This window comes from Thermobia domestica, chromosome 11 (genome assembly GCF_964235325.1).
Source record: "Thermobia domestica chromosome 11, izTheDome1.hap1.1, whole genome shotgun sequence".
Lineage (NCBI taxonomy): Eukaryota > Metazoa > Arthropoda > Insecta > Zygentoma > Lepismatidae > Thermobia > Thermobia domestica.
Window position 1 is genome coordinate 177,435,960 of NC_137464.1, and position 16,555 is coordinate 177,452,514.

Below are 16,555 nucleotides of genomic sequence, written 5' to 3' on the forward strand. Positions count from 1 at the left end.
AAAAAACTCATAAAAACCGATGTTGTCTACCAAAACTCACATGGGCTGGGATCTAACCAGGGACCCCTCGCACCATAGCTAAGCGCTCCATCACCGAGTCGCAGTTCCCTCTGCAAAATAAAGAAGTAGGTGTAACCATCAACCAAGGAGCGCCCCAAAACACAATCTAATGTTCACCAAAATAATACTTACACACTCACATTCATCTCCAATATTAATCGTTCGCGTCTGACTTCATTTAACAGTTAATCATTTATGAAATCACGGCTCCGATAAATTTACTATTAGAGAAAGAGGAGTTCAATTTATAACTCACTAGTTGAAATACCCATTCTTTCGCACGAGGAGATTAGCTTTATGAAAAATATTATAATCCCTTTCGCCCTTTGATATGGATTTCAACGAAAATGTACCGAAAAAATCCATTAAGATCTACCTTGGTATAAATTTTGAAACTCCCTACCTAATCAAAATAGCACGATAAAAAGTCAGCTTGAGGCGCGTACTACCAGGTAACCAGAAAAATGTTCTTGCCGTTCTAGAGCAGTAATAAACAAAGAACAATATAGTGGACGGCACGTAGTTCTAGGTTTCGAAGTAATCTCCTTCCGCATTCAACATTTATTGCAAACGTTCCTGCAGCTGCACAATATCAGCGATGAAACTCGGCGGTCACGGATGCAAAGAAGTCTTCCCCATTTACGAAGGATTTCTCATGGAGGTAGTTGTCGAGGGAATGAAACAGATGGTAATCTGATGGCGCAAGATCCGGTGAATATGGTGTATGCCAGTGTCTCAGAGCGTAGTTGCTGAAGGGTCTCCCGGGTCCTCTCTGCCACATGCCACTTGCCATTGTCGTGCAGGAACAGCACACCAATGCTAGCTCCTTTTACAGCAATGCACGGTGCAATCTTTGCACCTGCTGAGAGTAGAGGTCAGCAGTGGTCTGATCAGGTGGAAGGAGCTCGTAAAGTACCATTTGCCGACAATTCTACCATAAGAAGAGCAAAACCTTTCATGAGTGCATAAGTATCTTGAGGTGTGAAGAACACGGTTACGTGGCGACAACCAATGTCTGGTACGCTTAAAAGTGTCATAGAGGACCCAATTTACGTCACAAGTGAGCAAGCGATCGAAGATGGGTATGTTCAGCTGCCGAATGAGCAAGAACAAACAGGTTGTCATTCGCTGTCCGTTGTTCGCTGCCGGCAAGTAGGGTATCCTGTTGCTTAATTTGTATGACTTCCCAATTCCATGCAGATGCAGAGTGACTGTTTCAGTGGAAACATGGGACCTTTCTGCAAGTTCATCACACGTTAGACCACTGTCCCCCTCGATAACTACTTCCAGAGCCTCGTCATCCAACACATGTGGTCGTCCACTGCGAGGTTTATCGGACTCACCTCTCCAGACACAAATTTCTGGAACTAATGCTTGGCAGTTCGTTCATGGCATTCTCCCCAAATGCCTGACATATACGGCGACTTAATATGGCAGCTGGCAGGTCGACTTTAAAGTCATACAACACACGCGAACAAGCTGCTCCGATAGCTCAATTTCTCTTCAACACTGGAAGAGCTATGACTGCTGTTTGTGTGAAACGTGCCTGTATTACTGAAGGAAGATGGTCAGACTAACTCCTGAATGCTCGGCAGCCATGTGCATCATTTCGCTTCCTCTTTATGAGTCATGATTAATGGAACGTTAAAAACGACACGAATTTTTTGGTTACCTAGTATGTTCCTGAAATCAGCTGTGGGTCAACCATTTTTCCCCACGCACACGGTGTTTGTCCACCACAAAGTTCACTTGGCGCGAGCTGGGATCGAGACAGGGACCCCATGCAGAGGTGAACGCTCTACAACTGAGCCACACAGCGGTCTAAGAGTTCGCAAACATAGTAATTACATTAATTTTTACTTATACAGAAGGCTGTTTCAGCATTATGGTAGTGAAGTACAGACCCGGGCCCTAGGGCGTAAAACCTCATTTCCACCAGCGACCATGTTCGATGTGAGAGCTCCGTTGGTGAACGATTGCACGACATCGTAGTTTCCACTGAAGACCTAGCTATTGAGCACTGCCTGATCCAATTTCGCCCACTCCTCCTTGCACACTTTCTAAAGGCCACCAAGTGTGGTTGGACGACGCTTATTGATGTTCCGTTTGTGGAGGCCGAAAGCACAGAAGCCCATAGGGGATGCATTTGGTGACTTGACGGAGATATCTCGAAATGGGATAGCCTTTTACACCTGTCTCCTGTTCCATACGTGTCATGTAGGCCACCGTTCGTTTGGCAGTATGGCTGCTGGCCTTGTCCTGGTGGATGAACACACTGTCAGTGTCATTGCCATACAAAGCCGGGGCATGTTGGCGATAGATGGGTTTCAGTACATGTTTGATATAATACGCTACATTCACCTTGACATTTGATGACACCTGGTGTATCGGAAGCTTTCCTTTTGCACAGAAACCCGCAACTACCATAAATCCCTTTGGAAAACTCTCCTTGCAGGAGCGAACCCACTTTGCATGATCGGTTCCATCACTGCGGCGGTAGTAAATCGCACGCATTTGCTGGGATCCTGTCAAATAGACCCATGCTTCAGCTAAGGTGATCACATAACGCCATTTGTCACCTGCCAGGTAACCTTCATACAGCCTTTTGCATGCCACCCACCGTTATCCTATGTGTGTTGGCTTCAGAACATGGACCCGCCGCTTGTGTGCACTTCTGAGTCCCAAATTGTCGCGTATGATTAGGTGTACAGTTGCAGTTGACCGTCCAACACGTCTCGCTATGTCACGTTGGGTGGGTGGATTCTCCTGGGTCACAAACCGGCGGACCTTGGCAATGACGTCTTGACTGCGTTGTGGAGCCGGTTGCTTCTCTTGCCCCCTTTTGACGACGCATGGCAATGGTTTGCATTGCGATGGATGGCTACATTAATTCCCTTATCAGACACTGTGAAACTTTTCTTCTTGCACTGTGTTCTTATTCGGCTATAGCTGTAGCCCATATCAGAAAGTGCTACGATGTAGCCCTCCCAAAAAGGGTCGATTTTCGGCGGCATTCTGCTCACACACGTCTCTCCTCTGCACGGCTTGTACACAAGGCTAATTCGTACTGCGTGCGTCACGTTGCTGACGCGAAACTAGCGCCTCTGGTGGCGACTGCAAATTGTTACCATAAGGATGAAACAGCCTTCTGTACATAGATAGAAGTTCATAAGCTCTGCAGACTTCATGTGCCTTCCATACATGAAATATTATCAAAGTCTCTTTTCCCATTATCATAGACTCCATGTCCCACAATACAACGATTACTTAGCTTGAATTATAAGAATCTGCTCATCAGAAATTGAAGTGTAACATTCCATGAGCACGCATTATAGCTGAAAAGGTCTACAGATTGCTGTAATAAACAGTTTAACATATAAATATAAGTAAGTGCGAAATGCTAGTATTCTCCAGTTTACTTTCCAATTCAAGAAAATACACAGAACGTTCCATTAAGATTGTTAGTTAACGTAAAAACTAGCAACTAAACTTCTCGTAATAAAGCTCGAATGTGAATTCGTGGCTGTCCACTAAACATTTAACACACAAAAGCTACCTTCGAGATTTAGTAATGATGTGAGTTATGTTATAGTCTACGTACTAACATACAAATTACCATTCTTTATTTTCACTCCCCATTAACTCTCTCGTTTCTTCTTCTTCAGTTACAGCAGGTGGTTGGTATGCGATTTCAGAAACGGGTCCATACTGTGCTGTGACCAACAAGTCAGTAGTTGATGGGCCTAAAGTAAGAATCTGAAAGAAAAAAGTTAAGAAATGTCAATTAATTCAACAGTAATGGAATTTGACTGTATTTTTCTTTGCGTAACCGGACTACAAACGTACTTCTCAAAGTAACTTGAAATAAAAAGATATTCTAATTTCCAGTTTCGGCAAGCGCAAGTACTCGAACTGAACCTGGTTGAAAAACGAGTTTAAGTTCCCTTGTGAAAATTTTATGAAGTTGATTTTATAATACAGTTGAGAAAATCCAGTGTAAAATGCATAATTTGGCCTCAAAACGACACTACTGATACTAGAATTATCATCACACTTTCGTAAATCTCACAAATTAAGAGTGAAAGTTCTTTGTTATTGTACAAGTGTCGAGACAGGCCTACAAGTAAAGGAAGATTTTAACAACCTAAGTTAAGAACGAAATAATGCAAATAAATAAATAAATAAAAATAAAATAAAATAAACAAATAAATAAGGCTACAGAATGAGCAGTTCTCCTGAATCTCACAACCTGCACTAACTTCATCAAGCTTCTTTACTCTCGCAGAAAGTTTAGTTTATAGGGAAAAATATCCAGAATTATATGAAACACGATGATAATCTAAGATTCCACGCTAAAACAATGACCACTGCTAATCTTTGAGGGCACAATCCATTATAGGAATTTTCAAAATAAGCTACTACCAGTCAAATTACCAGCATACCAGCTACTACCAGCAAAATTATAATCATATACTGGAAATATGTTTTATAATATCCCATTAATGGACTGTCCTGTATGAGAATTAAGCTAAGTATTTCAACACAATTACATTTTTTAAATCATCACTACTAGAATGGTATCTTCAGCTAACCTTTGGTTTACTTTTACCTATGGAAAGTGAAATCAACTGTGCAAGATATTTTCTTTAAAAGAAAAAAAAAAGTTTTATGTAGAAATGGAGTCACCAGGTCACTTATAGAGATTGCTTAAGTTAAGAAGTTTCTTAGAATAGGCAGATAGAAAAGTAAATCAACTGAACTTATTAAACCAAATAGCATACTCAAAATATGGACGAACCTTAATTCGATTATCAGTGCGAACTTTAACATTAGTATTGTTAAAGCAAACACTCATTACATTAATTTAAACCAGGTCTACGATGGAAACGTAGCATGAACTTGTGGCCTCGTAAGATTCTATCTTTAAACAAACACGTGACACAGACTTTTATTATACTTATTACCGGAAACAGAAACGGAATATTTAATTACTAGCTGAAATGTCCGTTCTATGTAGGGGGAGAATAGGTTTTAGGAAAAAGTAAATCTCCTCCCCCCATTGGGTACGCATTTCAATGAAACTGTAATGATAAAAATACATAAGCTAGTCCACTAATTTTGAAACACCGTACCCCATTAGAATACGATCTTTAATCAAAATGACGTAAAAACCCAGCTTGAGGTGGGTGTTTAACAGTCAGTCGATTTCCCGACCCCAAAAACTATGAATTTGAGATTAACCTAAGTCACTTTGAACATTTTATTCTCCATCCCTCCCCACCTTCGTTAGATGTGTCACTTCTCATCTCGAAGACCTCGGAAACTTTAGATTCGACACTAATATCGGTCTTTACGATTGCCTTTGCATGTCACTCCCTTCCCGCACAATACTAAAAAGTGCTAGGTGTTTTACCCCAAAACGGCATCGAGTGTCACTATGCATCTCAGTAATCCCGTAAATTATAGAAGCCAATATAAGTCATTTTCGATTATTTTTACACATTCAGTGTTACCCTATCAATTCCCGGGCCAGTTCACGTGTCCGTTCTTGCTTAAACTTAGGTTTATGTCATCGGGCGGGACCGTTACTAATCAGCTTCGTTGACTCTGTAAATTATGGATTCGACACTAATATCAATCATTTTTAATATTTTAACGTCATCCCCCCCTCTCACGGGTATCTGTACTCCTACAATATTTGCTTACAGACTGTAAGTCATATGTATACAGTCCGCAGCAAAAAACCTGCAACATGAGCATGTAAGTTTATTGTGAAACTACGCCTAACAACCCACGGAATTATCATAACGTCTAAGTGGCAAGAATCAGGACAGAAGAAACCTCCGCACATTTATTCTGGAGCAAAAGACTTCGTCGTTTCGCAAAAAACTTACATGCTCATGTTGCAGGTTTTTTGCTGCGAACTGTACCAAGTTTGGGAATTTTTTCCAGACGTTCCAGTTATGTTGGAGTACACACATTTATAAATATAAAAATCACCCACCCTTTTAAAGGATAAATTATTATAAACGCTGCAACACATGTCTGTCTATTTTTAATGAGGATTTTACGTACAAAGATTGATGTTCCTCTAGCTTGAGCAGTTCGCGAGATAATAAATTTTTCGCATAAATTATGACGTCTGCGCTCCTTCCCTTAGGATATGTATTTTAACTGAAGTAACATTATAAAGATCTAGTTCGAAGTAAATAATAATAATAATAATAATGAAAGAAGCCATTATCAGTCGGTTCAGCCGTTTTCCCTTGATTCGATGACAAACAAGATCACTTTCGTTTTCATTTAATAGATAATTAATCAGTCCAACGATTTACTACACTGGCATGAAATAGAATCAAATGTCTCAACTCGCAATGATAGACTTCATTGCCGTTTAAACAGAAATCCAATATCAATAATGTCCCTTCAAGATGCACCCATTTATTCGAAATGATGATAAGGCTAAGACAGCTGGAAAGTCAAAGACAGCTGAGTAAGCTCAGAACAATCTCAATGTCAAATCCGTATAAAATTAATAAAATTCAATGGAAGTATAACGTTGTAAGCACTTGCACTTTGTTTAGAGAATAAGCATTTCCACTTTGTTCAGAAAAAGAATTTCCTCTCAACTTAAAAATTGATTTACATAATCCATGAAAAAATACTCAAAATTGGATTTATTACTTAGATAATACGTATCTTATCAAATCAGCACACTAAGAAAATGTCCTTCTCCTGAATACACGACATGAATGAATAATAATAAATTAACATATCTCCAACTAGTATTCTGTCACGACGAATACTAGTAATATCTTAATGTCTATCAATTATATTCTGCTGGCTAAACAAAATAACGATCAATGTAAACGAATGATGATAAAAGACAGAAGTATGAAGAAACGGGATAAACGAAAGAAAACTTACGAACACGATCTAATCTATCATATACTCATGACCTGGGACCGAACCAGGAACTCGATTGGCATCCGAGGTAAGCGGTTTATTTACGCCCAACTCAATTTCCTTATCAGATATCAGCATCCCAATTACATGCATTGTTATTATCATCTCTGAAATGACAGTCCAAAAGAAATTAATAGATTGATTTCAGCACCTAATACAGTAAGTTTATCAAGACTCCCAGTAATTAACTACCTACAAGGGCGCCGATCCTGGGTGACCAAGGGGGCCCTATGAGTATACAATATTTGGCGTAATTTGAGCGCAATTTGTCTTAAAATCTTCATATATATCTGAATGATCCCCCCCCCCCCCAAATTTACAGAGACATCGGCGCCCTTGACTACCTACCCTCTATAATGTCTCCTTCAGCCGGAAACATCACAAAAAGTCTAAAGGCATTATTAGGCTGATGATCGCACGATCACCCTATCGTGGATTTGAACTAGCTAGTACCTGTTATTATAGATTGCTGTTATCTATTGATTTAGGTCCGCCACTGAAACTTCACATCGAATTTGATGAAGCACTGAACGTGTGAAATTTTGTGTCCCAAGAATAGTTTGTGCTTTGTCGAAGCGATCTTATAGGAATGTTGCTGATCCGATGCATTCCAAAAATTTCGTCGTTATCCAGTCAAAAAGTTGCCAGGGTGAACAACTATATTGTTAAATAGATGTTGCGTACTTGTTCTCTAGTTCCCAACTTCTTGACTGTGCTACTAACTCCATTATACGGTGACTAAAAACAAGCTACTCATCCGTACAAATTAAGAACACAGGAACATGTTTTATTAAAATCTACAGATAAAATCTGTTAATTCAGAAAGGAATAACAACATTTATCGAACCTAATTATGGAGTTAGGAAACATGCAGGGTAAAGCCATGTGTGAGCATAGAAACATCTAAGGCATATGGGTGCATAATTTTTGCACTTATGTTCGTTCATGCGCATACCCATCTTACCTCACCCGTAAGGGGTCTCCAAATTTGCCCTGCCCTGAATCGAAAGTCACAATGCTATCTTTTGTGACCGACTAACACAAGTTGATGCACGTTTTTCTTAGGGGTGATGGCTTTAATGACATAAATGGCTGCAGACATTATAAATCTGTAATAACTTGATGGACAGCCGCCAGGGTTTGCCCAAGTGGGCCCAGCCCGAAAAAACCCACCGGGTTTTTTCGGGTTGGACCCACCTGAAAAAACCCATCTTAAAACCCACCTGGGTTTTTGACTTTCTTGTTAGTGTATTATTGGTACAACTAAGGTGATCACATCGAAAGTTATTTTTATCAGATTTTAAACTTTCTTTGGGCGAATTATATGCTTTCATGTTAAGATGTTAAGATACCACCTTAAAACCCACCTGGGTTTTTGACTTTTTTGTTAGTGTATTATTGGTACAACTAAGGTGATCACATTGAAAGTTATTTTTATCAGATCTTAAACTTTCTTTGGGCGAATTATATGCTTTCATGTTAAGATGTTAAGATAGACAACAATATTCAACATAAGACATTTATAAAGCTCTAAGTGCACTGAATAAATAAATAAATAAAACCTCACCTTAGCTTAAGATAATTGTAGAACAAATTAACGTGCGGATTATGCTTATAGCCTATTTGAAGTAAAGTAAGCGATTGTATATTTTAGAAAATACTTTCCGTGAATAGTGTGTTTCCTGACTCGGCGCCGCCGAGGGACGCTATCCCTCATACGTTGACGGGTTTAAGGTCATAGGTGCCGGTATTAACAGTAAATATGTAAATACATTAGTAAAACTATTAGTATTATTTCTTACCTTTGATGGTAACAAAAGTATTCAGTAAAATTTGGTTTTCCAACAACAGTTAAGTTGTCATTTGTTGCTAACCTTCAAATAAGCATTCTGTAGAATCAACACTAGCAATAAGGTAAAAAATTCTTGTCAAAATTAAGAAGCTTAATGCTCGAAGCTCCGAAGAGTACGTAACGCTTACTATTTCAAGTGCTGCATTCAAACTTCAGTTTTAATGGAAGTTTCGATGTACAGTAAAGCAAGCTGCATTTTCAGGGAAAACCCGTCGTGAAAGAAGTGTTTGGGAAATTCCCGCAATTGAACCCACAAAGCATCGAAAGTGAATACTTCAACAACAAATCTATTTATTTTACGCTGGAGGATATTTCATTTCATTCAGAGATGTGCGTCTACGCGTAAAAAACGATAGTTTACGTTTACGTATCAACTATGTGTAGACAATATAAACAACGTAGACTATGTAGAATATGTCAACAACACGTAATTTAATATGGTATCGTGGACAATAAAGGAGCTTTATTTTGTCGTTACCTTGCGAAATTGCGTACAAAATAAAATGCCTAGACCAGCGAATAGTAACTTTCGAATACTTAGTTTCGTCTTGATGAAGGAAAATGAAAAATATTATGCATTTTGTAAAATATGCAAGAAAAAATTGGCAAATACAACAGATTCAAGACTGAAAGCCCACAGGTGAGAATTAGTTTTGTAAATTTCATTATAAAAGCAGTGCTCGAAGTGGAAAATATAAGAAAGTGGTATGTGCAGAGCAGAGTAAACATACAGATTAGATAATTCCCTCTACTTTTTATATGTTAGTCGTTTCCCTAATCTTTCGCTGCACCGAAGCAAAACAACTGAACAGAATGAGGAAATATGAACAAACGAGCAACGAAATTGTTCCTTACATTTGATAGTGGTTGTCTACATAGTCTACACGGGAAAAGGTGTAATGTAGATTACGTATAGATTACAGTAGACAATCGCGTACACGTAAAATTATAGTTTACGGCACATCACTGATTTCATTTTAGACATTTTGAAACATTTACGTTATAAAATATGAATTATAGGCCTATCTTTGTTAATTGTTTTAAATTAATTTTCGAAAAAGAACGGTCTTGCAACAACTGCTCGGGTAATTCCCGTAATTGAATGCATAAAGCATCGAAAGTGAACTTCAACAATAAGACCATTTATTTTACGTTGAAAAATATTTAAGACATTTTGATGAATTATGTCTTTGTTTTAAATTAATATAGCTATTTGGTATTCATATTTGGCGAACGTTACTGAGGCTCCTAGGATGACTATCTACATTTGTTAGTTTGTCTGCCTTTACCACACAGTGTTCAACTTTCGGTCTTTTAAATTTTCAGGATACAAACCAGAGACACTCTAAATTTTCTGTTTAGATTTTGGCAGCATACCAACGTAAAATTACAAAATGGCGCGCTTTTTTTTTTAAAAAAAATAGCTGATATCCACTGGCGAAAATCCCGGGGGGATGAGGGGGACATATCCCCTACAATCTTGGAACTGTCCCCCCAATAATCCGATTAGAAATGTGTCTTTTAGAAAGAAATGTGATGATTTGTGTCCAACTGTCACAAAGGAAAGTGAGATGAAATTGATACCTCCCAGAATAAGCCTCAAATCTGACCGCCTCCCAATGTTGAAGACAACTCTGCTCCCCTACCCATGTTGTCTCGGAGTCCCACACAAGGGACATAAAATATGACGATATTATTATTGCTCTACAACTTTAAAATCAGACTGGCAACATTGAAAACTGTTTACAGGGAATGATCATATTTGGATCATCCCTTGTAAACAGTTTTCAATGTTGCCGGGCGAATTTTAAAGTTATAAAGCAATAATAATGTCATCATATTTTATGTCCCTGTGGAGGACGCCGAGATCGACATGGGTAATCCTCCTCAGCATTGTTTTTCGCCTTCATAAATATTTTGTACATCGCATATATATATATATATATATATATATATATATATATATATATATATATATATATACCGTTACCCGTTCCCCCAATGTTGAAGACAAATTTGCGCCGCTGCTGATATCCACGCTACAAAGCGCGATTTTAGTTCTTTCAAGTTGAAATTTTCAAAGTAGAAGCACGAGAGACTAAATTAGCTGTATATATTTTGGCGGCATAAAATTTCAAAATTGCGCCCATTTTTCAAAATAGCGGGTATCCATTCTGCAAGGTGCAATTTTCGGACTTCTTAAGTTGATATTTTGAGGGTAGAAGCACAAGACATTCTAAATTTGCTGTATACATTTTTTCGACGATCCAATATAAAATTTCAAAATGGCGGCATTTTTTTCAAAACAGCAGTGAACAGAAAGTTGTTGCAAGTTGTGACAATGACACTCATGAAATATAAATCATATTTTAACATTTTTACCCCAAAGAGATTGAAATATTTCGAAAAAACCCAATTAAACCCGAAAAAACCCAATAAAACCCGAAAAAACCCACATGGGCCCAGGTGGGTTGGGTTTTTTCAAAAATACCCGGGTTTTTTCAAACCCTGACAGTCGCCAACAAAGTAAGCCTAAAAGAAATTAGAAAAAATATTTCTTGCGACATCCTTCAACTTTACCAGTCCCAAGTGGGGTATTCGCATGCGCTATCAAACGAAGAGTACCATATAGAAAGCATGAGGTTACTATATCCACCAACAGCTTCACAGTTATATAACTCAGCCTTTGTTTAGCGATGAGTGGCCAGTTTTCCACCTACTTTTTTGCGATTCTACTCAGATTCGGTCGTTTTATGGTTCCATACGTTAAATTAGGTTAGATTAGGGTACCAATATTTAACTCACATAGTATAGCCGAGCGAGCGTTACCGTGTGAAGGAGGGTTAGAACGCCGCAGGGAACGTTGTTTTCTGACTTCGTTATGATTAGATCCCTTTCCTTTCCCACATAAGTCACAATAAAGTTCAAAATTGGTAGTCTAGCGCTTAATTAGTAAAAATTTTCACCACACTTTACTCAAATATCAATTGCCAATTTTGGCCCCCACCTCTAAACTGTTACCTATAACTCTGTCCCCGCACTGCAAAACCATTCGATGTACAAAAATACAAATAGACAAAGTGGTCAAAACGACAAGAAGACTCTTTCAGTACCGGTACCACAAGCGAAATAGACAACTTAGTCTACACCAGTGCTATTTACCTGGGGGTACGCGTGCCCCTGCGAGTACGTAACCCTAAAATAAGCATATTTCCAATATTTATTGAATGATCATAGTTGGAGAAAATATCTTCTTTCCAATGGACAATTTTTGAGATGGCGTCAAGCATGTATAAGTAATCGGATCGGTTAACATTTATTGCATACAGTCTCAGAATCTTTTCTTCCACACGCATATATATATATATACCCTCTGTAAATATTATCCCACGGTTTTGGAAACGATCAAGGTTGGCAAAAATCATGGTTTTTATTGAAAAAACAACAAACAAAAAAAAAAAAAAACTTTTCTTTTGTTAAAATAATTTGCTTTATGTATTTATTTCATATATGGACAGAAATAAGTTTGGATATGGGACATTTCAAAATACTGCAGAGTACAGAAGAACTAATTTAGTCCAAGTTAGTTCACTATGACTTTTAAAGAAATACAAGGACTTAATTTGCATATCAGTAAGAAAAGTTGGGTAAACTTTACAAGACACGCTCCAGCAGGTATACTCACTCAAAAACGAGAAAGTACACACTAATAATTTTATGAAAATAGATCAAAACTTACTTAACCTTAAGCTAACCCCTACCCTACTTATTTATCTTACTCCACTCTACGTACCCTACCCTACTCTACTCTACTTTTTAAAAGGGCCCTACTTATCGATGCGCAGTTGAAGCGTGTCTTGTAAAGGTTACCCTAGGGCCCTTTTAAAAAGTATAGTAGTAGGGTAGGGTAGAGTAGAGTAGGGGAGGGGTTAGCTTAAGGTTAAGTAAGTTTTGATCCATTTTCATAAAATTATTAGTGTGTACTTTCTTGTTTCTGACTGAGTATACCTGCTGGAGCGGGCGTTGTAAAGTTAACCTGAAAAGTGAATAAAGACACGAATTATTAGAGTCCACTTTGGCTCTGATCATTTATACATAAATAGATAGCAAAGATACTTCTGATTTCAATAAATGTCTCTCGTGGGGTTTGTATGACCCCCCCCCAAAAAAAAAAAAAGAAATTGCATCTCGGTGTATTTTATCAATAGTAAACATAATTAAAACGAATCAATATTTATAATTTTTCTTTTGATTGCAAGTGCATAACAATAATCAGGGTTGGCAAAAACTTTGGTTTTTATCGAAAAACAAACTGTTTTTTGGTTTAAATAATTTGCTCTATGCTTTTTATATCACGTATGGAGAGAAATAAGCTTGTTTCACCTTGGTGTTATTATGCAACAATCAGATTATACTGGAATGGATCACATAAGCTTCTAGCGAAATCCAAACCGCTTCTGGGCTTACATCCGAGAGAAATTGTCTTTCGTTTGAACTCGAAACCGGGACTATTTGGCCACAGATACGATACGTCTGCCGACTCACTCACTAAGGACTCTTGATAAAAAATATGTTATACTGATCTTTACATAGGCCTACTCGTTAATATAATTGTCAAGTTATTTCATAAGAACAAAAAGATAAATAATTGCACAAGTGAAACCATTATACAGAATTATATATGGACAATATCAAAGTACTGCAGAGTACAGAAGAACTAATTTAGTCCAAGTTAGTTCACTGCGACTTTGTTAGTTCAAGTTAAAGAAATACAACGACTTAATTTGCATATCAGTAAGAAAAGTGAATAAAGATACGATACGTAGATACCAAAGATCTTCTGATTTCAATAAATGCCTCTCTTGGGGTTTGGATGCCCCCTCCCAAAAAATGTACGGCATTTTGATGGGTCCCTGTTCCGTTAAGGGGGCCCAAAACTACACTGGATCCCCTTACGCTAACCTAATCTAATAGAACCTAATATAACGTTATATTATGTAATCGAACGAAAATCAATAGAAAGAAGTGGTGGGCAAGGTTCTAGAACACAGGTCCCTCTTCTCATTTAGCTATAATAAAGACAGAAAACAACGTGCCCTGCGGGGCTCTAAACCGCCTTCACTCGCTAACGCTCGCTCGGCAATACTGTGTGAATCAAATATTAAACTTCGGTACAGAAAGGAATCAACCTAGCTACTAACCTATATGGGGGGACCTGTGTTCTAGAACCTTCCCGAAGTGGTGTCAAAGACACTGGACTCTCTTAACGGAACATTGACCTTTCGATGCACTTTATCAATAGTAAACATTATTTAGAATTTTTCTTTGATTGTTATTGCATAACAATAATAAACTATAAAAAAATCACAAATGAAACATTTATAAACTAATAAAAGAAAAGTTGATTTTTTAGTATAATCTCTTGAGTAATAAATGGGGAATTTAGGTCTGAATATAATACGAATAATATGCGAAAGTAAAACGCGATAACCCACAAATGTGTGTACATCAAGATTTTACTAACATTTTACGTTTTTGGTTTAAACTTTTTTTTTTTTTTTTTTTTTTTTAAATAGCTGATTTAAACCAGGCAACTCTGGAAACCATCATCCCAACTTCCCTGTAAATAGTCTTTTGATTGGCACAGTGATTATCCTTTTATTGGATCTCTATTTGTCCCCTTTTTTTTTCAACAGAACATGTGTATTAAGTTTAATAAGTTCATTTCGATGTTATTTCTTTTAAACAGCTTCAGGGGTACAAAATTCGATGGCGAAATGTGTCTAGGGGTACGCGAGAAGAAAAGATTGAATAGGACTGGTTTACACCATATGATATAACCCCTAATGGAGATAGATAAGAATCTATGCGAATTTGATACAAAAGAACGGAGTAGAGTGTTATCGCAGCAACACACATAATAACTACACGAACTATTTGAATCAAAAAGAACTGTGTAATAAACGTAGGGATCTGTTTGCTATAAAGCTGCTCAAAAAGCTTTTAGATGAGATTACAGATTTACAAGTGTAATAGAATATCTTTAAAACATGCAACTATGAAACAAAGTTATTTAGCTCATTCAACATACCTGTCCATTATGCATCTGAGTATCCCTTAGTTGCCTTGCAAGTCTCTGATCTTTCGTCAAAAAGCATGGGAATCCCTTTCTTCTCCTTATCATCCTCATGTATGCAAAGAGAACGCAAACACCTGCAGCGATCATAAATGCCCCTGCGATTGCGATCACTAGCTCCCCCGTAGGATCCGCATCTGGTGTATTAATTTCTTGTGCGTATCTGTAGTTTACTGCCCCAGCAATAGTCATTATTAAACCAGCTCCAAGTGTAAATACACCCGTTGTCAGTATCATCCACTGAATACATCGTGTACGATTCACACCACTACTGATAGTCTGCGACAAATAGCCTGAAGTCCAATCATTCTGCTGTTCATAGCTTACTGTTGTAGGTTGATACACGGGCCCACTTGCTGGCATGATGATAACGTTTGAGTCGTTCAATCACTTAAATATTTCACACTTTTAATGGATTTGAGATTCACTACGGTTATTTACTTGTAAGTCACTGAAATCCACATAACTGACACACTTAAATTAAATTCACTCTGAACTCGTTAAATGTAAATTATTGGAACCACTGCAAAACATACGTGTCCAAATAATTGTCCGAGTATCAGATTTCGGCAAAAAAGTTACTACTGTCAAGGCCATATAGACAGCGTCACCTGCAAGAGAACATAATACAATATCAATTTATAGACTGAAAGAAATATATCTCGGCTGTTCAGTACACTATATTAACCTACAATAATACACAATCATTCACAATTTTACACGAATGAGAAATCGATTACTGTCTATCCAACGCTTTGTTTACAGGCACGACAGGTATTCCCCTCCTCTTAGCAGAACGAAAGCGTCAAACAATCGATTAGGATTACACAAATCACATGCTCACTACAAATTAATCTCACTATCTTTAATCAAAATTCTCCATAACAAGAACTTACACAACCAAACAGCACACAAGTACGTACATATTTATCATGTTTCGTAATTAAAGGAACTGTACCCCACCTCTGCGTTTCGCAGCTACACAGACAACATTGCTAAATATGGCGTCAGATGGCGCTAGCGCTTCAGCAGCTCAAGAAAAATGAGCATCAACCTGCGATATCGCAACATTGTGTTAAGACTACCTGCAGCTGCTGCGAACAAAAGAAAAAGATCAAAGAAAGAAACGGGTTCTTCTCTTACACCTGCGCTCTCTCAGGGTCTTTCAACAAATTTACTCAAAAGAAAAGTACGAGGTAACTCTTTTTTTAAAACTTATACTTAAATGATATAAAGATAAGTACTATTTCCCCGTGTCTCACGCGACCTGAGAAATATGTGCTCTTGACCTATACAGCCGAATACCTGAGTAATTAAATCATTTAAATACTCACTTCTGAATTCTCACAAGTAAACCTTACGTTTGGGTGAATCGAGTTGCTGACTGAGACACATATGAGAAAGTAGTACTAAATGTGGTCAGTATTACAGTGAAGTTGTAGGTGCGAAGCTCCAGGGGTTTAGGAGATACAGCTACCAGAACATCACATGGAAGTACAGAATAGTCTTCATACACTTGGAGGTAAAAGCTCTGTAAGACT

The 16,555-nt window shown here is 37.8% G+C and overlaps 1 protein-coding gene across 3 annotated transcripts in view; it reads right to left on the reverse strand.

Annotated features, from left to right (window-relative positions):
- The window catches only part of LOC145664576 (uncharacterized), a 46,587-nt gene extending 30,475 nt beyond the window's left edge, over window positions 1-16,112 (reverse strand). Inside the window, exons 1-3 of one of the 3 annotated variants that reach the window (XM_081731357.1) lie at window positions 15,978-16,112; window positions 14,970-15,625; window positions 3,677-3,816 (exon numbers count right to left, since the gene is read on the reverse strand). In XM_081731357.1, the coding sequence (XP_081587483.1) occupies window positions 3,677-3,816; window positions 14,970-15,377 (548 nt within the window). In that variant the 5' untranslated portion in view covers window positions 15,378-15,625; window positions 15,978-16,112. Of the gene's footprint in view, window positions 1-3,676; window positions 3,817-14,969; window positions 15,626-15,910 lie in introns of all 3 variants that reach the window. The other 2 variants (XM_081731356.1, XM_081731355.1) reach the window with 2 other exon arrangements.
- Window positions 16,113-16,555: the final 443 nt, after the last annotated feature.